The sequence below is a fragment of the Poromitra crassiceps genome (genome assembly GCF_964638095.1).
Source record: "Poromitra crassiceps genome assembly, chromosome: 2".
Lineage (NCBI taxonomy): Eukaryota > Metazoa > Chordata > Actinopteri > Beryciformes > Melamphaidae > Poromitra > Poromitra crassiceps.
In genome coordinates, this window is record NC_139624.1 from 62,656,142 (window position 1) to 62,683,809 (window position 27,668).

At 42.0% G+C, this 27,668-nt stretch overlaps 1 protein-coding gene across 1 annotated transcript in view; it reads left to right on the forward strand.

Moving 5' to 3' along the window:
* The window catches only part of LOC310800088 (myosin-7-like), a gene marked incomplete at both ends in the record, with an annotated part of 60,271 nt that extends 33,508 nt beyond the window's left edge, over window positions 1-26,763 (forward strand). Inside the window, 11 exons of the mRNA XM_083662667.1 lie at window positions 1-197; window positions 2,177-2,360; window positions 2,465-2,630; window positions 2,736-2,860; window positions 2,974-3,282; window positions 3,363-3,566; window positions 3,716-4,012; window positions 4,170-4,274; window positions 4,410-4,505; window positions 4,596-4,730; window positions 26,755-26,763. Coding sequence (XP_083518793.1) covers window positions 1-197; window positions 2,177-2,360; window positions 2,465-2,630; window positions 2,736-2,860; window positions 2,974-3,282; window positions 3,363-3,566; window positions 3,716-4,012; window positions 4,170-4,274; window positions 4,410-4,505; window positions 4,596-4,730; window positions 26,755-26,763 — 1,827 coding nt within the window. The remainder of the gene's footprint in view (window positions 198-2,176; window positions 2,361-2,464; window positions 2,631-2,735; window positions 2,861-2,973; window positions 3,283-3,362; window positions 3,567-3,715; window positions 4,013-4,169; window positions 4,275-4,409; window positions 4,506-4,595; window positions 4,731-26,754) is intronic.
* Window positions 26,764-27,668: the final 905 nt, after the last annotated feature.

The following is a 27,668-nucleotide window of genomic DNA, read 5'->3' on the forward strand; positions in this document are numbered from 1 at the left end:
GCTAAGAATGCACTTGCCCATGCAGTGCAGTCTGCTCGTCATGACTGTGACCTGCTGAGGGAGCAGTATGAGGAGGAGCAGGAGGCCAAGGCTGAGCTGCAACGCAGCATGTCCAAGGCAAACTCTGAGGTGGCTCAGTGGAGAACTAAGTATGAAACTGATGCCATCCAGAGGACTGAGGAGCTTGAGGAGGCAAAGTAAGAAATAATATCTCTTCCTTGAGAATATAAGCATGGCTTATTATCAACTAGATATGAGACACTTTACCTTAAGACGTGACCACATAGATACAGTCAATGTCTCGTCATAGGGTAGCTGGCATGTGGGTGTGGTCAGGGTGGGGTAAATCCTCCCATTCTCCCCATTCAGCATAGTTAGCATCAGGATCGGTGATTCAACCACCGCAGTAAACGCACATCTGAACAGACGTCTATGCATCTGCTCTAGAATCCCCAATCCTGTAGTGTACAGCCGGAGCACCGTCCTTTGGTGAGTCAGCCCATTGAGATATATGGGGGATGTTACCCCACTCGTGCGCCAGCCGTATTAACATTTTGTGGGCGTTCGCACACAGACCGATTGTATCTATAGCCTTGAATGTGCCTGCACCTATTTTCCCCTCCAAAGTACTCACATTTTTGACACAGTAAATTTTGGATCCTCCAAGTTGAACACGTCTCAACTTTAGCTGTGTTGCACACACTACGTCAATGTCAGACAGAAAAAAAATAGCAGCGGAAGGAGGAATGTATGTTTTGGATGCAAACTCATGAAGAGTGAAAAAGGTGACAGATATCAGGGCAGACTCAGAAATTACTCAAAAATCATTCACTTAAAATGGTGACTGTCACCTAAACGAGACTACTGTAGTTTGCATTGTATCAACTACAGCAGTGATACTCAACTTGCGGCCCGGGGGCCAGATGCGGCCCGCGACAGGGTGCAGAGTGGCCCCCCGACCATTTCCTAATAATTTCACGTTAGTTTCCATTGTGAATTAGAATCTAATTCACAATAATAACTAATGTGAAATCAAGTTTGGCTGAGCTCCAGTTACATTGTCAAATACCGCCGTCTGCTCGCTACCCAGGCACTTATGTATGTACTTAACCTAACTAACTTAACTAACTATCCGGTGTGCACAACATTGTCAGACTAAACTCCGGCTGACACCCCAAAAAACTACAATCCGCTACGGAAAAATGTATATTGTTTGTTTATTAACTGGCCCCTGGCCTCCTATCATTTCACAAAAGTGGCCCCCGGGCAAAGCAAGTTGAGTATCCCTGAACTATAGCCTCCACATAGAATGTGCTCCTCATCCTCTTCTTCAAGTGCAGGAAGAGCCATGGCTAACTTCCAATTGTCAAATTTTATTTTCAATACCGGTAGTTGGTCTTTTCTTTATTACTTAGGTTGGCTCGCTAATGCTAATTAGATACAGTAGGTTGATGGCAACAGGAATGATCCAGCATAATGACCCTTTCAGCCCTTACTCAAAGGTACGCTTGGTCCTCACCAAACGTAGACAACGTGACATCATTGAGATATTTCCAGTCCTGCTATAATGACGTTCAATAGGTTTTGGGGTCAGTCCTTCAGAATTAAAGAGAAATAAGGGCTTCTCTCTAGACTCACCATTTTGCCCTGGTGTCCAACAATCATACAAGGATGAATCCATCATAGAGGAAGCAGAGATACCAACTTCAAAAGACAGTAGCCTCAATATTCCATAATGCAACGCAGCTGCAGGACATGTCTTTTGACTGAGGGGTACACTTCTTCTTGCTCTTGCTCTCTTGCTCTAATGCCATTACTCTCACGGTCATCAATATTGCTCTCTCCACACATACACATACAACCTTGTGGATGCAACAAGTCACAAGTCATTCCAGGAAATAGTAGATGAGGAAGGTTAAAAGAAAGTTGATTCAACAAAAAAGGTAAATTACATCACAAAATAACTCCTGGAAAAGACGGAACATCACAGATTGATGTTACCAGTGGAAAAGCATCCAAAGATATAAATATTTCTTTAAAATCTTTGTGGATCTGGAAAAACAGGATCATTGCCACATTTTGCATTTCGGAAATTAAGGGCTGTTGAGTCTGTTCAGTAATGACACAACTCCCTCAACTTCAACCAAACATGTTATGCTTCTTCTGTCTCAAACAGGAAGAAGCTAGCCCAGCGTCTGCAGGATGCAGAGGAAGCTGTGGAAGCTATTAATGCTAAATGCTCCTCCCTGGATAAAACTAAACACAGACTCCAGAATGAAATTGAAGATCTCATGGTGGATGTGGAGCGATCTAATGCTGCTGCTGCAGTTCTGGACAAGAAGCAAAGAAACTTTGACAAGGTATATAGTAAAACTTATTGAACCCATTGTTATTTCTATCATTGGACATGAAACAAGAAAGCATTTCAACTTTTTGGTGGTAACTGTACAAGTATATTCTGTAGGTCCTGGCTGAGTGGAAACAGAAGTATGAGGAGTCCCAGACTGAGCTGGAAGGTGCTCAGAAAGAAGCCAGGTCTCTTGGCACTGAGCTCTTCAAACTCAAGAACTCTTATGAAGAGTCTCTGGATCATCTGGAGACCACAAAGAGAGAGAACAAGAACCTCCAAGGTCTGAATGGTATTAACACATTGTTAATTTGAATTCCAAAATTAATGTCCCTGTTAACTTCTACTCAATTCTCTTGGGCTTGTTGGGTGGCGCTTTGGATAACAGAGGAAATTTCTGACCTGACTGAGCAACTTGGTGAGGGAGGAAAGAGTATTCATGAGCTGGAGAAGGTTCGTAAACAACTGGAGCAGGAGAAGGCTGAGATACAATCTGCTCTGGAGGAAGCTGAGGTGAGACTAGACATATAGGTTTATGAATAGCTTTATGTAAATGTAAATATTGATTCACTTTAAAATGATAAAAGCACAAACATAAACAGGAATTTGATTTACACTTCTAACAGGGGTCTCTAGAACATGAAGAGAGTAAGATCCTTCGAGCTCAGCTGGAGTTCAACCAGGTTAAGGCTGAGATTGAACGCAAACTGGCTGAAAAGGAGGAGGAGATGGAGCAGATCAAGCGTAACCAGCAGAGAGTAGTGGACACTCTACAAACCTCCCTGGAGTCTGAAACTCGCAGCAGGAATGAGGCTCTGAGGCTGAAGAAGAAGATGGAGGGAGATCTCAATGAGATGGAGATCCAACTAAGCCAGGCCAACAGGCAGGCAGCAGAGGCTCACAAACAGTTAAAGGGCCTCCATGCACATCTCAAGGTAACATAATATTAGCCTATTTGTACTTATTGGATCATGTAAATAACAAAAACAGCACATATAAAACATATTGTCTACAGGATTCTCAGATGCAGCTGGATGATGCTCTTCGTGGCAATGATGATCTGAAGGAGAACATTGCCATTGTGGAGAGACGCAACAATCTGATGCAGGCTGAACTTGATGAGCTGAGATCTCTGGTGGAGCAGACGGACAGAGGTCGTAAACTGGCTGAGCAGGAACTGCTGGACATCAGTGAGAGAGTTCAGCTGCTGCACTCTCAGGTATGTTAAAATTTGTAATCACTTTACTTACAGTATATATCAATTTCTAAACATTAACATTCAGTATATACAGTAGTATATTATGATAAATTGTATGCTAATCTTACTACTACTGGCCTATGATAATATTTATTCTCTATTATCTGTAGAACACCAGCCTGCTGAACCAGAAGAAAAAGCTTGAGGGTGACGCATCCCATCTTCAGAATGAAGTGGAAGAGGCTGTGCAGGAGTGTAGAAATGCTGAGGAGAAGGCCAAGAAGGCCATTACTGATGCTGCCATGATGGCAGAGGAACTGAAGAAGGAGCAGGACACCAGCGCTCACCTGGAGCGCATGAAGAAGAACATGGAACAAACTATCAAAGACCTGCAGCATCGTCTGGATGAAGCTGAGCAAATCGCCATGAAAGGTGGCAAGAAGCAGGTCCAGAAGCTCGAGTCCAGGGTAAGTGACTAAGGTTCACTTTCTTTATGTGTAAATTACAGTTTAACAATGGTTGTGCTTACTAATACAAATGATATGTTAGTAATGTTAGTAGAACCCACATTATTACTATCCACATGGGAGAATAGAGGAAGTGAACACAGACTCATTTTTATAGGTGAGGGAGCTGGAAGTGGAAGTAGAAAGTGAGCAAAGGAAGAGCACTGATGCTGTGAAAGGAGTCCGTAAATATGAGAGACGCATCAAGGAGCTCACCTATCAGGTATATTCATATACGAACAGATACCTATCAGATATATTTGTATACCTTACACTCCAGATTCCAAATACATACAGTATCATCGGTGAAATGAGAAAGCAACATTAACGTTCATGCATGACTCTCATTCAATTTAAGACTGAGGAGGACCGCAAGAATTTAGCCCGTCTCCAGGACCTGGTAGACAAACTACAGCTGAAGGTCAAATCTTATAAGAGATCTTCAGAGGAGGCTGTAAGTAGATGTGTTTGCGGATATTCTATGTGCATTTCAGGTGTGTGTCCTCACTTGTTAAGTAATAAGCAATATTCAATGATTTCACAGGAGGAACAAGCCAACTCCAATCTGACAAAGTTTCGTAAAATCCAGCATGAGCTGGATGAAGCAGAGGAGAGGGCTGACACTGCCGAGTCTCAGGTCAACAAGATCAGAGCCAAGAGCCGTGACTCTGGTTCCAAGGTACATTAGGTCGTTAAATTATGATTTCCTTGCCATATTTGATACACAACTAGAACGACCGCAACGCGGACTTATGCCTCCGCCATTAGTTCATTCTTGAGTCCAAGTCGATGTTTGAGCCAAATCAGAAGAAATTCTATCAAGCCGTTCTTGAGCTGTTGCGTTAACCAACTTGGGAATGGCGTTCGTGAGGTCACAGTGACCTTGACGTTTGACCACCAAAATGTAATCAGTTCATCCTTGAGGCCAAGTTAATGTTTGAGGGAAATATGATGAAATTCTGTCAAGGCATTCCTGAGATATGGCGTTAACAAGCTTGAACATGGCGTTGGAGAGGTCACAGTGACCTTGACCTTTGATCACCAAAATGTAATCCATTCATCCTTGCGCCCAAGTCGACGTTTGAGACAAATTGGCAGAAATTCCATCAAGCCGTTCTTGAGATATCGCTTTAACAAACTTGGGAATGGCATTCGTGAGGTCACAGTGACCTTGACCTTTGACCACGAAAATCTAATCAGTTCATCCTTGAGTCCAAGTCGATGTTTGAGGCAAATTTGATGAAACTCCGTCAAGGCATTTCTGAGATGTTGCGCTAACAAGCTTGAACATGGCGTTCGAGAGGTCACAGTGACCTTGGCCTTTGACCACCAAAATCTAATCAGTTCATCCTTGAGTCCAAGTCGATGTTTGAGGCAAATTTGATTAAATTCCGTCAAGGCATTCGTGAGATATCGCGTTAACAAGCTGGAAAATGGCGTTTGAGAGGTCACAGTGACCTTGACCTTTGACCACCAAAATCTAATCAGTTCATCTTTGAGTCCAAGTCGATGTTTGAGACAAGTTTGATTAAATTCCGTCAAGGCATTCCTGAGATATCGCATTAACAAGCTTGAAAATGGCATTTGAGAGGTCACAGTGACCTTGACCTTTGACCTTTGACCACAAAAATCTAATCAGATCATCCTTGAGTCTAAGTCGATGTTTGAGGCAAATTTGATGAAATTCCATCAAGGCATTTGTGAGATATCGCGTTAACAAGCTGGAAAATGGTGTTTGAGAGGTCACAGTGACCTTGACCTTTGACCACCAAAATCTAATCAGTTCATCCTTGAGTCCAAGTCGATGTTTGAGACAAGTTTGATTAAATTCCGTCAAGGGATTCCTGAGATATCGTGTTAACAAGCTTGAAAATGGCGTTCGAGAGGTCACAGTGACCTTGACCTTTGACCACCAAAATCTAATCAGATCATCCTTGAGTCTAAGTCGATGTTTGAGGCAAAAAAAAAAATGCACCCTTTAGTGTTTAAAATTGGGGAACACTTGAAAAGCTCCCCTCTATGTAATATGGTTACTTGTGTTTTAAATGTTTTACCGTAGGCTATATTCGTCTAATCAGAATGGATTCCTTTTATAATAAGAATGTTGTGGATTTATATAGCACCTTTCACAGAACCCAAGGTCGCTTAAATTTTAATTTTAATTGTGATGCTGCTCTGTAGTGTTTCTCGTAATTTTTCTCGCTCCTACTTTACCCTTTGTTGTATGCTGTGTATATAAAGCAATTTGAACTGCAGTCCATGTCTGAAATAAATAATGTTTAATAAAGTTTAACATGACCACGATTAGGTTATTCTACAACAGTGTTTCTCAACCACTGGGTCGTGGCCCACTGGTGGGCCTCAGAGTGCCATCTAGTGGGCCACAGAGGACCTCTCACATCAAGATATCACAATGATAACCTATCATTTATTTGGGAAGGTGGTCCTCAGAAATGTTTTAACTCATTCACTGCCAACAACGTATGAACACGTTTTCAGAATCCAGCTGTTCCCTGCCAACAACGTGTTTACACGTTTTTGGCATCGATTTTTTTTTTTTGACGGTGGGTTGTGCATCTAAGCCTTTTACATCTCTTATATAATTATTGGAGCCACCGAACGTTTACAACCCATTCCACCGACCCACTAAGTGGCAACAGTGCTCTCCTTGCTAGAGGAAGGAAAGCATTTTTTTAACTTGTCAAGCCATTCTCAGCCCAGCCATTCTCCTTTTCGCGCTGATTGCTGGCGATGCGGGATTGCAAATTTACATAATAGATTCAGCCGATCTACTATGATCGGGTGATAGATTACAGGTGCAGGAACACACTTTGAAACACGCAGCATAAATATGACCAGAATCGCAAAAGCTTCTCTCAACCAAAACTCCAAACGAGCGAGTCCCTCCCGACTTCCTCAAACAGCGGCCCAGACATGCAGGCACAGCAAAGCACTGACTGGTGACAAGCTTGTCCGCCCACGGAGGGCGGAGTTGAAGCAACTCGAGAGGGAGGGAGAGAGAGAGAGAGAGAGAGAGAGAGAGAGAGAGGGAGGGAGAGCGAGAGGGAGGGAGAGAGAGAGAGAGAGCGAGAGGGGGAGGGAGAGAGAGAGAGAGAGAGCCAAAAATGAATGGTTAAAGTGACCCTTCCATCCAATTTCACAAAAAGCCGTTTATCTCTGAATATTATTTTTCACGCTAAAACCATGCTGTATTCAACTGCTAATGCTTACATAACTACTAACTCTACAAACTAACTCTTTTAGACAGAGAAAGTACACATTCTATTAGTACTTTTGAGATATTGTATGTTCACAAACTCCAAGCTGAAACGAATCCTCGGCTCTTATAAAATGAGCCATAATCCTCAAAAAACGGCTTGGCAGAAGCTAACTACAGCAAAGAAAAACGTCTGGCAGTCAATGTGTTAACAATCAGAAGTGGGCCTTGAATTAAAAAAGGTTAAGATCTCCTGTTCTACAACCATCCCACATTTGCATGCACAAACAGTATGAGATACAGTAGTTCATCCCCATCAAATGCACACACACAAACAATGCCGCGGGGCACATCAACAAATATAGCCACTCTCCAACTTAGGGATACTTTTATCCAGGTCATTGGTCATTATTTGCGTCAGTTAGTTGACGTTTTCAGATATTCTTCTGCATGTGTAATGATACTTTTGTGGGGGAACCTGGTGTTTAATATTTGTAATGGGCAATGCAAACAAGGCTATTTAATTTGTTTAGCACATTACATACACATTGCAAATGAATGGTACATAACGTTATCCTACTTGGAATAGGTAGGCAGAACAGCAGGGAAATGGGATTCAGCCCGCAGTTAGTATTATAATCGCGTTGGGGCGCCTCGTTTCCCTGCTTGTTCATTTTTAGCGTTATTTATTGATGGGGGTGAGTAGGACGCCACTTGTTACATCAAAACTTAATTTGGGAGCATGTAATTATGTGGAACAATAGATTAGCCTGGCATCGATTGATTTGTTTTCAGCACCGATATGGTGGACAGCTCCAGTTAAGATGCTTCTTAAGAGCCTTCTTTAGCGATGTGTTAAGAAGGCTGTTAAGAAGGCGTTTTGGAAACACTTCTTTGGAGCCTTCTTAACTCCTTAAGAAGCTTCTTAACTCCTTAAGAAGCTTCTTTGTTGGGAAACGCAGCCGCTGTCACTTAAGAGCTGCTATGTCGAGAACATGGCGGCGGTGGGCGTGCCCGTACGTGAGTGACGTCAATCGAATAAGGTCTATAGAGCATGCGAGGCCGCGCAGCAGCCGAGGTCGCATAGTGGCCAATACCCCAGTACTGTAAAATTTTGAATGTAATGAAGCAACTATATTAGAATATGTATTTCTCTCTTTTTTACAGAAAGGACATGAAGAGTGAAGCTCTCAATGGAATTCTGAATCATCCATATCAACTGTAGTGAAGTAGTGTTTTCCCCCTTTATTCTTCTTTAAAATAAACAGAATAAAGTGCTTCAAATCACACATCTGTGACTTGTGATTGACTTTAAAACATTTTCAGCAATTACTCTTTGGCAAGGCTGGCTAGCTGCAACCTTCCACAATATCATACACAAGAGGATTAGGATTTATCTTGAGATTACAGTGACTTCTGTGCAGTTTGTTCAATGTTTATCCATATAGTGTCTACCTATAGAACACAATACTGATGGACCATCAAACTTAATTGTTATCAACAGAAATGTCTTCAATCAAACGTGGAGAGCAGTGGTTTCTCCGGTACTTCACTTCATTAAATGGATAGCATACAGTGACACAGTGTATCACTGTTTCACCAACATTGCAACATTCATCAAAAATCCATCATACCTAGGGCTATTCAGGGCTATTCAACTGGCGGCCCGCGTGCCGAATGCGGCCCGCCAATGGATGAGTTCTAAAAGAATATATATATTTTTTATTTTATTAACATTTAAACTTCATGTACTTATTACACCCGACTGGTTGTTTTTCAGATGTGAATCAAGAAAGATGCATTATAAATGGTTTTTCAGAAGATGTGTGATGTAGCTAGCTAGGTTCTAAACAAGAAATATGGTTAAAATGTTTACAGTAGTTTTCCTTTCTTGCTGCACTACAATGTTACAATGCTGTGAGACGTAGCTAAACACAAAAGATGCAATATTAGAAAGAAGAAGAAAGAATGTTTACAGTTGTTTTTCCTTTCCTGATGCACTATACATGTTTACAATGCTGTGGTGTAGCTAAGAGAGGTCAGAATTTACCAAATTATATTTCAAATGGCTGACATGTGTTGTAGAATACTTAGATTTGTTTAAAATGTGCTTAGTTTTGGTGCTTTAACACAGCTTTTGTTGCACAGAAATTAAGCAATTTTAAATGAAAATTACGCTACTTTTGCAATGTAGTGAAATACAAGTTTTGAAAATTGTACATATAATGGGATTAATAGCTCGGGGAACGGTCCGGCCCCCGGCCTCTTGCGTTTATATGCACACCAATAAACTGTTTATTAGCGGATTTCTGAGTTACCTGATTATTCAAGTGGTCATGTAAACAGCATAAACTGATAAGCTTTATCCGTTTATGGTCATAAACAGGTTATGAATAAACCGATAAACACACCTAGGTTTCTGGGCAATAATCGGTCTTCTCTCTGCATGTATACAGCATAACCAGCTTTCTTTCGGGTTTATACATCTGCGCATGTACACGTTGCAGGAGAGAGAGGCAGCTGGAGACGCGCGCTGCTCACTCACTCACTCACTGGCCCATTTCTGCTTCTTCTCCCCGGCCATGGCGCACCACAGCCGGCTTGATGAGATGAAGGTGAGCAGCACGGAGCTCCTGCAACAGGCGTTTCCCGACCTGCTGCCTCCCCGTTGCTGCACTGCTATGTTGTAATGTGGATACAGGAGATGACGAATATTTGTCTCAAATTGCTTATAGAACGACGCATTAATAAAACGCATTGGACTCAGTGTGCAAGCCGTGATCTGTGTGTGACGGGTTTTTTCAGATGACGGATTAAAAAGATTTATACGAACAAAACGTAGCCTACTCAGCTGTTCAAAACACAAGTTATCCGCCACTAAAGACCTTAATTCTCTCAGTTTTCTGACAGCTATTTAAATTCAGTTGGGTCAAGATCTGTATCGTTCATGTTATTTGACGTGCTTCAGTCGCCTGCCTGTCTCTGTGCTCTATGCTTGGTAAAGTTGGAAATATATGACAGATTCACACTTCCAAAGCGACGCCTCCCGACAACGAGATACAAACTAATTTTCACCTAAACCATCCTCCGAGCCGGATAAGAAGTAGCCTAATGAAAATGTGATTTTGCATTTTGCAACTTCTTTTGTTGTTTTATTGCGGAATTACCGCTGCCTTCTGGAGAGAAATCCGACTAATTGACTGAATCATGTAAACCCGGATTTTTCCTATTGTCGGATTATTAAAGTGCATGTAAACGCAGAAATCAGATTATTGCCATGAACTGATTATTCTCAGTTATCCGTTTATTGTCTGCATGTAAACGCACTCAGTGGCCCCCTGAACAATTTAGTTGAATAGCCCTGACATAAATCTTAAGTTAAATAGATTTCTTGACCCAGTAAACAGGATTTGGAATCAAGTTTCTGTCTGTTAAAAAAAATCACAATGGCCTAATGGCATAAATCCCTGATCCAGATCACCATCAAAATCTACTCAATTGGCCCCTATCTGTCCATTAAATGTCATGGAAATCCATTCATATATTTTTGAGATATCCTGCCGATAGACCGACAGACAAGCTATGGGCAAAAACAAACTCTGTATAACCCTATAATGTACATAAATATGAAATATCACACCTGAATTACATTATCTACTAATCTAATCTACAAATAAGAATGAGAAGTTTCTGTGAGAAGTTTGTCCGGCCACAGCTATGCCATTTTATGTGCGATCGTGCTGAAACTTTCAGGAAGTGTAAAGAACACCTGTGCGGGTGACCTGACGGAGCAGGATTTTTTAATTAGGTAATTGCCGTAATTACCTAACGATGTGATGTCACTCGAGCAATGATGTCATCAGTGATGATGTCATCAGTTATGCCGTCCTTCCTGGCTGAGCAGACTGGGCGGGTCTAACTCCCGGGGGAGGGGGAAGGTCCAACTCCCACGGGTCCACTAGTGTGTATAAAGCAAGATGGTACTTATGAGTCAAAATGTAAATGTTACAATTAATTTAGTCTGTATATTTCATATTGTGGCTATCAACTGAATATGAATACAACATGCAAATTAAAATAACACAAAAATAATTCACATTTACTTGCCAATACTTGTTAGCAGGATTGGAATTTTGTCATTTTAGGGGCAAGGCCATTTTCCCTTCAGTGTCACAAGATTTGAGAATTTGGAGACTACAAATAAATAACAAATTCCATCCAATAGGAAAACAAACAAACAAATAAACAAAACATGAACGACATGAAAAAGTGCTAGTTTTATCTACAAATGCCTACACGGTCTAGCCCCCCCTCCTGTTCAGGAATTCATCCACAAGAAAATAATCACTGGACTTGGCACCAGGTCAAACACCAGAGGTGACTGTGAGGTCCATCGTAGACTGACCACGTTTGGCCAAAACCTCCTGTCTATAAAAGGCAGTCAAACGTGGAACAGTCTCCCAGTTTCCTTGAGGGAAAGCCCCACCCTGGCCACTTTTAGAAATAAATTAAAACAATGGTTGAAAGCCAACCAGACATGTAATCATTTATAGCAGTGGTTCTCAACTGGTGTAGCCTCAGGACCCACTATTTTCCTTGTCATGAAGTCGCGACCCAAATTTCAGATTTTTTTTAAACCACTCAAATTTATTGCACAAAAAATAGCGCATTAATTTAATACACAATGCCTTCATGCACTGTTATAAACCTCAAATGAACAAAAAAGTGCAACAGAAGTGCAACTAGGGCTAAAAACCAATTGAAATAAGGCAGACTTGAATTACAAGCCTATATGTTTTTAAATTTAAACAAGTCAAACTGGTCATGCTCAGAAAGTCTTATTTGAACTGTATGAAATATGAAATAAAAGGCAGACTTATCTTGAATTACATGCCTATATGTTTTTAAACAAGTTAATAATCATAATAATAATAATAAAACAAGTTAACCTGGTCATGCTAATCCAGTTTCAATAGTCTGAATTTAACTAATATGAAATAAAAAGGAATCACAGGCAGGCTATATGCTTTTTAGTTAAACTGGTCATAACTTTTAATTAAACTGGGGCCATGCTAATCCAGTTTCAATCATCTGAATTGAACTAAAATTAAATATGAAATGAAAATGCAGACTTCTCTTGAATTACAGGCAGAGCATATGCTTCAGCTTGTTAAACAAGTAAAACTGGTCAGGCTAATCCAGTTTCAATAATCTGAATTTAACTCAAATGAAATATGAAAAAAAAAAAAAAAAAAAAAAAAATTGGCCAATGTCCGCGACCCAATCAAAACAGCCCCGCGACCCACCTTTGGGTCGCGACCCACCAGTTGAGAAACGCTGATTTATAGTATGTTTTCTGTCATTTTTGTATTTTTGAGTGTACCTTACTATCTGTTTCTTTTTGAGTGTGTTCTATTAATTATGTATGTAGCTCTTACTGTTTTATATTCCTATTTCTATGTTTGGGGACTGCAGATGGAATCTAGCCTCGTGCCAAATCCACCACTTTTTACACTTTTACCATGTTTCAGATGACTGTGTTTCATGTTTTATGTGTTCATTAATGTTGCATTGTCCCGTCCAAATAAACAAATAAACTAAAGTAAAGTAAAAACATAAAGGGCAAGACACATGTTGATAGTGACCAAGTGTGTGGGGAGATGGCTACATAAGAAGTGCAAGTACAGTGAGGGGAATACTGTAAATGTGAGCAGCTGTTGTCTATCCTGCCAACAACTTCACAACAACGTGACATATACTGTAGGCATAGCAACACTTGGCTCCGACATGCCTCACATTCTCATCTTTTCACTGGCTTATGAAAAGTTGTCACTTTTGTACATCATTATATTACTAGTACTACTTACACCAGGGGTGTCCACACTTTTTTGAATGGGGGCCAGATTAGATCATGTGAAAATGCAGGGGGTCCAGGTGCTTCTTGCATCATATGGGTTATAAAAAAAATTGTTTGTTGTTTACCATCTGAAAACATTAGTTCTGCATATGCTGTTCCTACCTGGTGCTTGTACAAACGATGCTGTCATCGTGGGGACTGCCCCCTAGTCCGACACCTCACGAGACCGAAACATTTTGGGTTAGGGTCTGGGGGAGGTTAGGTTTAGGCGTGGGGGTGGGAGAGGTTAGGTTTTGGGTTTAGGGTCTGGGGGAGGTTAGGTTTAGGCGTGGGGGTGGGAGAGGTTAGGTTTTGGGTTAGGGTCTGGGGGAGGTTAGGTTTAGGGTTAGTGAAAAACGGGGAATATAGACATGATCCCCTGTCCAATGCCTCTTTTTTCGGACTCGTGAGGTGTCGGACTCGTGAGGTATCGGACTAGTGCCATGGCACCGTCATCGTTAGGTGAAGGGACAAAATGCTAATTGAACTTGCTTGATTAACCAATAATGTGTGGAGGGCAACATATAGTATATTTTGAGAGACAAGCCGAGGGCCACTTAAAATCTGTCCGCGGGCTGCAATTGGCCCCAGGGCCGGACTTTGGACATGCCTGACTTACCCTGACTCAGCTGTGTTGCACTATGTTGCACAGCTGTTTCTCTTGATAACACTTCTCCATATAACTGAGACACTGTATAATTAAGGATTAATGCATGATGAGGTTCCGTTATCATAAATTAATGGACAACGTGGAGGCGTGCCGTGAACCGTCAAAGGTTATACCATGGTCTGGATGAATACCCGATTCTGATTGGCTGCAGGGTGTGTATTCTTTTCTGATATAATGGACACCTACAGTACTAAGTAGTTCCAGTCAAACTGTCTGTTCACCTTTCTAAATGAATGGACTGGCTAATAATATCTGCCGATCAGCCTGGATCTAAAATGTGTACAGTAAGTTATCACACTGTCTGAGTGTAGTGCTTCAGTTGCCCATGAACACCACACGATGGCGACAAGCTGCAAGAAGTAGGCTACACTAGCCCTCTGACTCTGAACTGATACTTTGCATCTCACATGTGATTCACCTTCTGGCTCTGAGCCAAAGGACAAGCCGTATCCAAGGTTCGTCTTATTTACTGGATAAGTGAACAATGTTTTCAATGCATGATCCCCCAGCACTGCCACCCTCAGCATATTCAACAGCACAGTGTCTACAAGTTCCTGGAATCCATAATCTCCCAGGACCTTAAGTGGGAGGCTCTGTCATCAAGAAGCCCCAGCGGAGGTTGTACTTTCTACACCAGGTCAGGAAGTATAACCTGCCTAAGGAGCTGCTGATTATTATTCTCTTGGCTAAGATCCTGTTGTATAAATTAATGTCCACCAATGGGGATTTTTTTTTACTTCAGTTTAGACTGAACATGTTACAGGCTTGCCCATAACTTTGTCCATTCCGTCTGTTTAATTGTCATTCTCCTTTGAGGACATTTGTGAACAATATTGTGCATGTAAATAATGTTTTCTGAAAGTGGTCTTAAACAATAGTGTTGCTTGTAACACATTATGCTTGCCTATTAATAAGGTAAAAAAAAAGGTAGCCTACAAATGGCGAATAAAATAATAAATTAATAAAAAATTATTTAGGCTAAGCCCAGCAGAGGCAAGGACACTTGTGACTATTTTGGCTGCACACAAAAAAGATAGAAAACTGTTTTGGCGGTATTGAAAATCATACCGTCGGTATTTCTAAATACCCCGGTATACGGTAATACCTTATACCGCCCAAGCCTACTGCTGATCCAGTCCTACGCTGCCATCATCCAGTCTGTCCTCTGCAACTCAATCACTCTCTGGTTTGGGTCTGCTACCAAACAGGAGAGGCACAGACTACAACGGACAGTCAGGACTGCAGAGACAATCATCTGTGCCAACCTGTCCTCCATTCAGGACTTGTACTCCTCCAGAGTCAAGAAAAGGGCAGGAAAGATGATCACTGACCCATGTCACGCTGGATATGATCTGTTCCAACTCCTCCCCTCTAGCAGGCGCTACAGAGCACTGTACGCTAAAACCACCAGACACAAGAACAGTTTCTACCCACAGGCCATCACTCTTATTAACACTTAAACCAGTCACTTGTCTTGAACACTTAGGTGTCTAAACCTTTCTGAATGGGGGTGACATTAGATAATGTGAAAATACCTGGGGGCCAGCTGCTTCTCGCATCATATGGGTTATAAAAAACAACATGTTTAACACAAAGTAGGCTATATTAATGGTTTAATTAACTGCTTTTGCAGGCTAAACCTTAATCTTTTTAGAGGTTAGAGGGTTCCTTGTACAATTTACAGCATTCGTTTTTATGCACAGCCTGTGAGTCCTAGCGCTTATCACTAAAAAATAAAATAAAAAAGGTAACACGAAATGTAGGCTATATCATTCACTGGAATTAAAAATATGTTTACTATAATGCACATGTCATATAACTGAATTGCATATAGAAATAACTCACCAAAATTGACTATTGCACAACCGATTACATTTTCCACGAAGGGGGGGTAACCCCCACTTCACCCCCCCACCATCTACCTTGCCATACCTTGGCTTTTGCTGAAATGACGCCACTGCAATTGTACTCAAAAGCATGTGTTTACCATCTGAGTACATTAGTTCTGCCTGTGTTGTTCCTACTTGGTACTTGTCTACAAACTGTATGATAGTGCTCTCATCATTAGGTGAAAGGAAAAATGCAAAATTAACTTGATTGATTAACCAATACTGTGTGGAGGGCCACATAAGCCAAGGGCCACTTAAAATCGGTCCATGGGCCGCAATTGGCCCCCGGGCCGGACTTTGGACTTGCCTGACTTAGCTGAATACTGGAACCACTCAAAACCAGGGACAGAAATATCCCTGTGCAGCAACCTGTAGCATCCAGCCCATAATCCACCCCCACACACACACATGCGCGCAGACAAGTCTTTGTTTACAATCCTGTGTGGCTTATTTATATACTGTACACGTAGAGTGTACATACATACTGTATACATTCTTTCATATAAACTTTTTTTAAATAACACTTTACACCACACTTATTGTACATAGTAGTCAATGTAAAATTTGTAAATGTTCAAATGTACCCATGCCCTTGTTTGTTTTAGCTTGTGCATACCTTTCTCTGTGTCTGATCGTGCATTCCTTTATAACTGGGAACTGGTAATTGTTACGACTTCAAAGGTCATGAGCTGGGACGGTGACGTCACCAGAGTTGGTTTAGAGTTATTTTGCGATAAAGGAACGCACGATGAGTACTTTGAGAGAAACACAAACCGAAATCAAATCCTTATACTGTATGTGTAGCCTGGGTAAACCCAGCCTCCACGTGACCTGCTCTCAGACCCTGCTCTCAGTCACTGACAGTGACAGAGCAGGATCATTTCAAATTTTGTAAAAGACTCCAGACTCCAAATGAAAATTATCTGATAGCTAACTGCTACATTTACATTTTTATATAGAAACTGAAATGTTGATTAATTTGCACCCTGGTAAATAAAAAAATAGCCCAAATTTTCATTATTTCAACCTCATGAATAGAATAAATGGAAGATAAGAATAAGAATGGTTAATGATCTCAACCATTAAGTGACAAAATACTGTATACAGTATGTGTACACAATGGACCACAATGGAAATAAGTGTTTTAATTATTCATACTTTCTTGTGCTATCCTCTGTGGTCAAATTCACATATTCACGTATTCACGTATTTTTACCATGTATCTTTTACTTTGTTTATCCCAAATACATTAAAATAAAAATCAAATCAAATCAAAGAATATAAGTGTCTCATCCTCTTCAGTCCTTTAGTTGGATAGAAAAGACAGTCCAGGACATGAACATGATGAATCTGAGTTTTAACTTTCAAACAGAGGCATACTGCAGCAAATTAAAATGTGAAACATTACTGCAAAGATCAGTAGGTTTCTGGACTAGTTAGACTCCAGAGGCAGCCTGGGGAGTTATGTTGTAAAATAATAAGTATAACGTAAAGTAATAATATGCAGTTGTATTTTAGGTTGAGAATGACAAGCATTTAAGTTTAAAATTGAAAAATACAGCACATATTAACCTCTGCATCACTGCTGTTTTCATTTTTTCTTACCCCTGCTTTGCTGAAGCGTAATGAAGAAGTCTGACTCTGCTCTCCACAGGAATACTGCTCATACTGGAGGATGCTGATACATGGCGGGCAGACACAGTATATCATTAGGTACTGTAAGAAGAAGTAACAAGAGTGCAAGACAGCTGAGAATGGGAACCCTGAGTCCCTGACAGCAATGTCCATGTTCAGCCATGGATGCTAATTAGAGACACTCAAGGTTAGACAAGACGTGAGGTGTGGAGTTTGAAAGGGCCTCTGTTGAGCAATGCAAAGGTATTGGAGGAGATAATATAGTTCCTCCAATTGTCTGAGCCAAATTATCACTTGGCAGACAGCCTTACACGTTCCATGATGCATACTCTTAACACACGCATCTTGATCTTTGTGACACATTCAAACCTTTCCTTCACCTTTCCTTACCCAAGATTACAATAGATGAAAAGCGTTTTTACATATGTATTAACAATAGCAATAGCACACACACACACGCCTAATTGCTTGACAGTGTCAGGCAATTTGGAAATCACATTCAAAAGTTGTTGAATGGTTTTGATATTGATGGCTGCAGGACAAAACCAGGACCTAAAACCAATATGTGGCAGTGATGGCATAATTAGATTCATAGGTGTCTTAACAAGTAAATCAAGATCATCTTCAGTGGAAGAGTTTTAGAAATAATTGCACAGGTTATTTGTTCTTCAGAACAAAAGGAAGACAATAGACAATTGTGTCAAGTATTTTGCAAAAAACAATCAATAGATCAGTGGATGATGATACACTAAGAAAATGCTTGTACTGATGCTCGGACTTGTTTTATTGTGGTTGTGTGGTGCTGGTGGTACACTAACCTGACAGTTTGCATCCTGTCACCTTACATAGTAAAAGGAGGTCAGTAGAAAGAGTTAAGGTGGTGCCAGCCCATTTGTTCAAGTACATCACAGAGGACTCAGATGAACCCTGTAACAATAACATAGAATAGACAGCTGACTATGGAACCGTTGACAGGGATTGCTACAGTATGCTCAGCCCTTGAGGGTAATTGAAGAAGCCAAGGCTGGACACGATTAGAAGATGTTCTGAGTTTAACATGCTTCTGTTAGTGCAAAGGTCTTGGAGGAGTAAACACTTTCCCAAGAATCTCTGGCCCAGCTTATCACCTTACAGGCGGCCACTACATTATTTATTATATAGAGCAATTGTATGTAGATAAGTTTTGAGTTAGTGTTTGTGGTTGTGTTTTGTTTTGTTTTTTGCTTTGTGTGTCTAAGTGGTTGTAGTAGTATGTATGAGTATGAATGATACAGATATGTATATTTGTAAATAATGTGTGTATGTGAATTTAATGTATTTTCATAATTGAAGTATTGTAAAATATGAATGTGGACCCCAGGAAGAGTAGCTACTGTTTCCTTACAGTAGCTAATGGGGATCTAAATAAACAAACAAACTACGGTACACTTCCCTTGATGCACAAACATTATATGTGACAGCAATCTTGACCATAGGTCATATGACACTTGTCAGTTGAAAACCTGACTGCCCTTAGTATTATACCTTGTCACCTTGCCTTAATTTCGAACAAATTACGTAAGCATATATTTATTTCATATGAAAAACAAATGTAGAGACTGTATAGAATTGAACAGAAAACACAAACACATTACATAACAAGAAAGTCACTGCTACAAGAGGGGACAAATGACTTAAGTCAGTCAGTCAGGGTTTTTCAAAGTCCACAGAACATGGGCATGGGCCTCCCCTCAGACAAAGCTTGGAAAAAGGTGCTTCCCCTTACTTACTTGCTTAGTTTCACTAAATTCTTGGATGCCTACTGTATACAAAAGATAAATAAATAAATAAATCCCAAAATACTGTATCTCTCTGAACCATCTCTTTATACAGATTATGCACATTTAGACTATTCTATGTGATTTGATAACTTTTGATAGCTAATGTAATAACTAATGTAAAATAAATAAAAAAATAAAAAAATAAAAAAATAAAAATCACTCCCACTCACTCACTGAGCCTCCCCTGAAACGGTTTGGAGCCCCCCTGGGGAGGCCCGCCTTCCACTTTGAAAACCTCTGACTTAGGGGCCCTTTACACGAGGACAGTTTCTGGAAGAAACGACACAATAGCGTTTCCTTCACACCTTTTCCTTCACACCTTCTAAAAGGGAGGCACTAACGATAAAAGAATTCCCCTGCACCATAGGAAACCGTCCTCGTGTAAAGTGCCACTTAAGTTGATGTGTTATTTCTTGTGTGGCTTAAATGTATCATTTCTAGACAATAAAACAAACAAGCAGGCAGCAGTGGCTTCAAGCAGTAGAGTGTAGAGAACAAGCTTTCAAGTATGCTTTATGCTCAGTAGAAGAAGGAATCCAAACACTATTTCACAGGGTTATCTTTGTCCTCAATGGAACAACGCCAGGCCAACATGGAGTTCATAATAAAGTAGCTAAATAGACTTAGTGCCAAATGTACAGTATAGGGTGGCAACCTTGTCTTGGCGAAGCTGCAGCTGTCTGCATCACGAGAGCTTAAAGGACAATTTAGGTATTTTTCAACCTGTGAATGTGAACAGAGCGCTCCTGAAAAAGAGAACATTGCTCTCAGTGAGACTCTGCCGTATAAATAAAGGAACAAAAAAGTTCAGTCCCCCCAAAACAAAGTTCAGTCCCCAAAAATAAACTAATTCACGTTCATTTCACCATGAGCTGCTTCGAGCTACCCTATTTCAATAGAAACACAAATATTGTAGACAATCTCTGCTATTATAAATCACTGGTCATCCCGAAAAACTTTAACTTCTAGGTGAACTAGCAATCTCGCGCTCTACGCGCTCTCGATTCCTAGGCTCTGCATGTCTCAAGGACATTGGCGACTGGATGTCTGCCCACCACCTCAAGCTCAACCTTGGTAAGACAGAGCTACTCTTCCTCCCAGGGAAAGACTGTCCTCTCACAGATCTCTCCATCTCCATCGACAACACCACTGTACTGCCCTCCCAAACAGCTAAGAACCTTGGGGTGATCCTCGACAACCAGCTGTCTTGCTCTGCCAACATAGCTGCGACAGCACGCTCCTGTAGGTTCTCCCTCTACAACATCCGCAAAATCCGTCCCTTCCTCACAAGAGAAGCGACTCAACTCCTGGTCCAGTCACTTATCGTCCCTCGCCTGGACTACTGCAACGTGCTCCTGGCTGGCCTACCTGCCACCGACATCCGACCGCTTCAGCTCATTCAGAACGCTGCAGCCCGTCTGGTATTCAACCAACCCAAATTCTCTCATGTCACTCCCCTCTTCCGGGACCTCCACTGGCTTCCCATCTCAGCTCGCATCAAATTCAAGACACTGGTACTGGCCTACAGGGCAGTACACCAGTCAGCTCCCCTGTACCTGCAATCTATGGTCAGGTTCCAAACCTCTCACCGCTCCCTTCGCTCCTCCACCAGTGCGGGGCGCCTCACTCCTCCTTCGCTACGGGCGCTCAAAAGTCGCTCATCCCGATCTCGACTCTTCTCCTCCCTGGCACCCCAATGGTGGAACGAGCTGCCACCTTCGGTCAGGACTGCTGAATCACTGCCGATCTTTCGGAAAAGACTAAAGACTCACCTTTTCAGGCTCCACCTGGGCCCTTCTTGATCTAACTTCTTTCTCTCTCTTCTTTCTCTCTTTATATAAAAAAAAAATAAAAATAAAAAAATAAAAAATAAATCTAAAACTTGTACCACTGTTCCTTCAGGATTTGTAGTTGTCATAGACTGTGCTCCATAGTTGATTGCTCTATTGCTGACAAAAAGTGTGTTATTGTAAGTCGCTTTGGATAAAAGCGTCTGCCAAATGACGAAATGTAATGTAATGTAGGCTCGCCTGCTACGTGGGCTCGCAGCCTCGCGGTATAATACCCTTATATTAGAGCACCGATATTATCGGCCGATATTGGCCGATAACCGATATATCGGTATCGGACCGATATGTTGGCCGATATTGCTGATATCTTTTTATTTATTTTATATTATAGACAGCATGTTGTCTATATTTGATATTTTTTCTCAATTATTTGTTCTATTTCTTGTGTTTTTGTATTTCTAGTTATTTATAATTATTAAATTCCCAATGAGGTTTACTGTTTCATTGAATTGTCATTTTAGACAAAGTTTATTGGTAAGCTGTAAAATATCCTGCCTACATTACATATCTCAAGTCATGTCAACTCATATCTTTGTTAAGTGTTTGATATTTGAGGATCATTGCAATTTTTTTTGTAATATAATGAGTATAATATAAGAATATTCCCCTCCGCCTTGACATCACTGATGATGTCACAATGAAAATGTAGAATATTGCTGTAGCTGCCCCCGTGGGCGCATTTCTTAAAAAAAATTCTCGCACTGCACTCGGTCAGGTCCCCCCCAAGCGCACTCCCCAACTTTGAAATCGATCCGAACAACGGTCCTGGAGATAAGCGAAAGACAGACGGCCATTCGTGCATAATCTAATCCGATCACCCCCTGACGTCAGTCAAGTTCTAGTATGACGTGGTCAGTCAAAGTCTTAGTATGACGTCTGTAATGACGTCAGATATGACGTCAGTTAATTCTCATATACAGTATATAGCAAGGGTTCTACGTCACCTCTCTCTCTCTGGCCGATCATAGCAGCACCTAGCTTCACGGCAGTCCATCTCCCCTGAAGCCGTCCTCCGAAGCGTTGTTTTGCGGCTGTTTTGCACCACATCTGCAGACCGAATCAGCACCCCCAAGTCCTCTTTACCCGTGGATAATCCCCGCGGATCTCTCAACGCTCCCCACCCCACTCCTGGCATGTCGGATCCCGAGCCAGAGCAGTCCATGGACAGTGACGACAGCTTAAACAACGATACCCCGTTCCGGATCAGCCACGGAGCGTATTTGCCCTCCGAGACGCCTGACGACACCGGCGAAGCGGCCGCGCCACAGGCCGCCAACGTAGCCACGATGAGAAGGCACGGGGCGCGCCACTGCGACGGGCCGCGCCACAGCTCAGCAGCCGATCCTGTCCCGGGTGTTCAGGCGTCCAGCTGCGTCCGCACCCAGGCTCTTCTCCAAGCAGGCATCACAGGCCGTTCCATTCCACGTCGCTTGTGGTCAGTTGCACGGCAGGCGTGGATCCCTCTGCTATCACCGGGCAGTTAAGTCTTTACCTTAACCGTTAATAAACGGGAGGTTGCGTGAGTAAAAGATGTCACGTCGCTGCCTGATGACGGTGACGTTATCACCGCACATTGTATATTTCATCCATAATTCTGTCAGCATGTCGTTGAGATCATGTGATACGCCGGTCAAAAACATCACGCAATGGGTTATTCAAAAAAAAAAAAAAAAAAAAAAAAAACTTGGCTCATGGAGCATCTCTGGGCATCAGTTTGAGTGTTAGCTAATCATAACCTTAAGACCGAAGTCAGACGGCCCAGGGGATGTTGACAGATCATCATCATTTTTCTTAACAGCAAAGCTTGAAACGTTTGCATTGAGGCCATGTTGTTTATCACCACTCTGACAGTAGTCTGGGCACCTTCCACCCCGCTTTTTGTCATGGGGCGTAAACCACGGAACCAGAATGAACACCGGAAGGCAGTGCGGCAAAAAAAAAAAAAACGTCTTTGTTGCCGTTAGCTTGACGTCTCTTGCCTCGATTAATTGTCTGATGCAAAGCTTCTGTATTGGCTTAAAAGATGTGAGATTGTGAATCCGCAATGTTTCTAAAAGAACTTCTTCAAAAACTTTGTTCGGTACGTCCATCTCTTGTTTTGTTGTTTGCCGTTCTGATACTTGTGACAAATTGTCAAGTTAACGTAAAAGTTGACGAGCTAGAAACGCTGCCCATCCGGTCTAGGGCGGGCTCTAGGCCGGAACCAGGTAGGGTGACAAAATCAATTGTGAGCGGAAGCCAGGCTCTTTCTCGCCGAGAAGAGCCTGGTGACGCGAGGTTACTCTGACAGTAACAGCGTCTTTGTTTACATTCACGCTGGCTGTCTTATTTCACGTTTTTCCGCGTCAAGCTACCCAGTCCTAACTCACCACTTCCTGTTAACGAATTTCAAGGTAAAATGCCTTTGGCGTTCCTGTTGACCATAAATAATACCAAAGCTAAAACAGTTAATACAGTGACATGCTAGTCATGTAACAAGAGGCTGCGAAACCCACCGTTATATAACCATATAACCAACCATAACATATCACTGCGAGTTGCAACTAGCAGTATATGGTGCATTTGCAAGGGGGTGAAACTATTTTATTTGTTTGTTAACCAGTTTCTTTATATCTCATGCATTAAAGGATGGCTTTCCCGTGGGGAATATGAATATATATTAAATCTCACGCCCCTAAGGTTTTCGAATCCGTTGAAATTTTTGAAATTGGTTGTTTACAGCCAGAGCTATCAACCATCTCTCACATTATTTCCATGACGCTCTGACGCAAAACGCGTCGGGGCGACAAGTCCAGCCTTGCGGAAGTCGAGCACCTATGAACTATACTACTTGGCCATGGTCCCGCCTCTAGAGGTCCTCCACGCCCCTTCAGAGGTCTTGAAGAAAAACAAAAGGCAGCCATCTTTTTGACCGCCTAGCCTACGGTAGCTAATATTAGCTTCCCATAGCTCCTTGCAAAGAGACCATATCTCGGGAACGGAAGCACGGACAGACACGGGACTGGTGGCATTGGAAAGCTCGTCAAATTTTACATCTAGTAGTAGGTGCGTTGAAGTAACAAAATCAACGCTGAGCAATGTACCCGTTTTTACACATTTTTACATGAAATAGTTACAACATCAGATGCGCGTAACTCCTTGGAAAATGCCTTAAAATGCATGAATTTTTTTTTATGAAGACATCTCCCGACATATATACTTCGGTTTAAATTTGGTGCAATTTGGAGGCAATTTTATTTTTGATTTTTTCTTCTTCTCATAATGTTTTTATGTCGAAGCCTTCTTCTTCTTCGAGTTTTATGGCGGTTGGCAAACATATATGTGCATTACCGCCACCTACTGGAGTTTGATATCAGCCAAATGCCTGAGGGGTGGGCGTGGAATCTAAGGCCACGCGAGCCCAGTGCATTGTGGGAACTGTAGGATTTCGGCTCCCCGCACCCGCCCCTCCCCCCCACCAGCCCCCCCCCCCCCCCCAATGGACTTATTTGGACTTATTTCAACACCTCCGACCAAAAAGCAGCTTGTTGCACTGCGGGCTCTAGCCTACAAGATAACGATTGCCACAACACACTCACGCGCGCACACAAACACAGACGTTATCACCGGACGATGAAACGTTGCCTTTACAGTTCACATAATAACAAAACAACGTGAGGCCACCGATAGATTGGCTGTATTCATGGCTGTAAGTTAGCAGCCTCAGCTGACTCACCTGTCCCTGTGTGTCTGAATTTCCCCCTAACTGCTATCGCAGTTCCACGCATTCCTGTTGTGACTTTGTGTTATTCTAGTACAGATATAACTCCGAGCACGGGTGGTCGCTTAGACACTAATATAATTATCTCACGGAGGAACACGCAAATCCACCAGTGTCAAGTTAGCAAGCATAGCAGCGGCAAGCTAAAACAGGAAGTTGAGTTGTTCTACCTTCAGAGTAAAAGCGTAAATTGTCAATTATGGAAAAAAGGGGGGAAAAGAGCTCTGCAGGGCAACAAATGTTTAGAGAAGTATAATAGTATAATAAATCGAAATCGAAATCGAAAATCGAGTTTTGAGAGAAAAAATCGTCAATTTTAGTTTTAGGCAAAATCGCACAGCCCTATCCCCACGGGAAAGCCATCCTTTAAGCATTTCATTTCAGCTCTAGGGTTGTGTTACCGACCTCAGAATTGGTAGCTGAGGACGGCTGAGAACAAGAACGTGGCGTCAGACAGTTTAACGTGTTTATGTTCTCTTTTATTCACACTCTTTCTTTTATCTCTTTTTATAGTGCAATAAACTATTATGTTCATCTCCACATAACATAAGAATATCAAAACAGTCATGTTCCATATTCAAAATAATATTTAACATTCAAATTAAACATCTCCTTCATTAGCCATTCACTTTCAGCATCTGCCTATGACTGATGACAGTGACATTCAACATAACCATCAATACACATTACATTGGGAATGCATTTACTTTATATTACCAAACTAAAAACAAAGGAAAGTCTATATCTATAATACTCCCATCAAGAATGTAATGAATCATTTACCATCAGCATTACAACTGTATTGATAACAAAATAAACAAACGAAAATGACAATAAAAGGTATTATGTCCAGGCAGTCTGAGGCTGTAATACCTAGCTGAACCGCACTACTCTCTAAACCCATAGCCATCTTGCTAACCCGCTAGCATCACGGCTACATGTTAGCATGCTAAATCCGAGTGGCTACTTATACATAAACAACACCTTCTACTGCATTTCCCATCGCTTCAACTGGTTCGAGTTGAACTCAAATAGTTACTTAACTAATCCCATCGTGTTTGACCACTTTCCTCTGAGTATTTATTAAGCTAGCAACAGTTTACCCACCTGAGAACAAGAACGTGGCGTCAGACAGTTTAACGTGTTTATGTTCTGGCGAACTTTCCGGCTACCTCAAACTTAACCCACCAGAACGAAGGACCCCAAGTTATTGTGAGCGCAATGCACCATCTACAGGCCAAACTGTGTAACTGCGATTTCAGTAGAAATAGGAATAGTTAAGTCTCAGAGAAGTCAAGTGTGTAATGAAATGAAATGAAATAAATTAAAATAAATGGTAGGGTGTCTGTTTTAAACTTGTGCATTTTTATGCCTCGACACATTTTACAGTCCGGTACACTCTCCCCCACTTATTTTAGATGTCTCCTGGCATCCATGGTATGTTAGCATTTTTCCTACAAGTCAGTCATTTAATATGTCCATACAGGAACCAACTGTAACCAGGGAAGAGGATTAACAGTGTAAGTGGCCGGATTTCCAGGCACTAACTCAACCTGACTGACTTGTCTCTGCCTGTATGCTGGCTGGCCAAGACTATCATAGGTCAATATTTCTTTAGGCCGCACAGTCCGAGCCGATCGCCTTACTGCACTTGGATCCTCTTCGTCTTCATCATCCCCTTCGTGCTCTGTGATTGGTATTTGCTCTGGTATGAGTTGATCCTCTTCCTCAATGACTGCTTGCTGTTCCTGCTGAACTACAACTGGAGTGAACTCTTTTGCAGCCACTCTGAGCCTTGAACTCTGTTCTGGAACCAGTCTTTGTGGTCTGGGATGGCTTTGACTCACAGAAGTACTGACTTCTTGCGGTCGCGGGTAGTACCATTCCTCCTCATCAGAGCTGGCCTCCTCCTGCTCCACATTCTCTGCAGTTTCAGTTCTCTTTTCTTTTTGTTTTCTTTCCACAGGTTCTTTGAGGATTTCTGACTCGACAGGTAAGTCATTCACTGCTAGTAACAGATTTCTATGTAACACACGCAATGCTTTTCTACCAGTTTCAGGTTGGATCTTGTACACCGGCCCATCTTTGATCCTCTCAACCACCCGATGCACCACCTTTTCCCAGTAGGGACGAAGTTTCCCAGGTCCACCTCTTTCAGATAGATTCCTTACAAGGACCCTATCTCCTGGCTGGAGAGTCGTCCCTTTCACGCGTCTGTCATAGTACTTCTTTCCCTTGGCAGAAGACTTTTGGCTGTTGTCTGAAGCAATTTTATATGCTTCTTGCATTCTTGTCGCCCATTTGTGTGCAAACGACTGCTGTGTCTCATTCTCTCGTTCAGGGTTGATATCGAACAGCAGATCTATCGGCAACCGTGGGTGTCGCCCATACAACAGGAAGAACGGCGCGTACCCCGTGGCGTCATGCCTAGTACAATTGTAAGCATGCACCAGGTGTGGAAGATGTTCTTTCCAGTTTGCTTTTTTTTCTTCCTGGAGCGTACGGAGCATCTGCAATAAAGTTCGGTTTAATCTTTCCACTGGATTGCCTTGTGGGTGGTATGGAGTCGTGCGTGAGTGGGAGATTCCGGCGAGCTGCTGCAGTCGCTGGAAAAGATGGTTTTCAAACTCACGCCCCTGATCATGATGGAGTTTTTCAGGAAATCCAAAGCGTGGAATGAAGTCTTGGAAAATCTTCTCAGCAGCTGTTTTCCCTGACTTATTTCGAGTCGGGTAAGCTTGCGCGAAACGGGTGAAGTGATCCACAACAACAAGCACATACTCGTAACCACCTTTGCTTTGCTCCATGTGCATGTAATCGACTGAGACTAGTTCAAAGGGTGCGCTGGTTTTGATGCTACCCATTGGGGCTCTCTCAGGA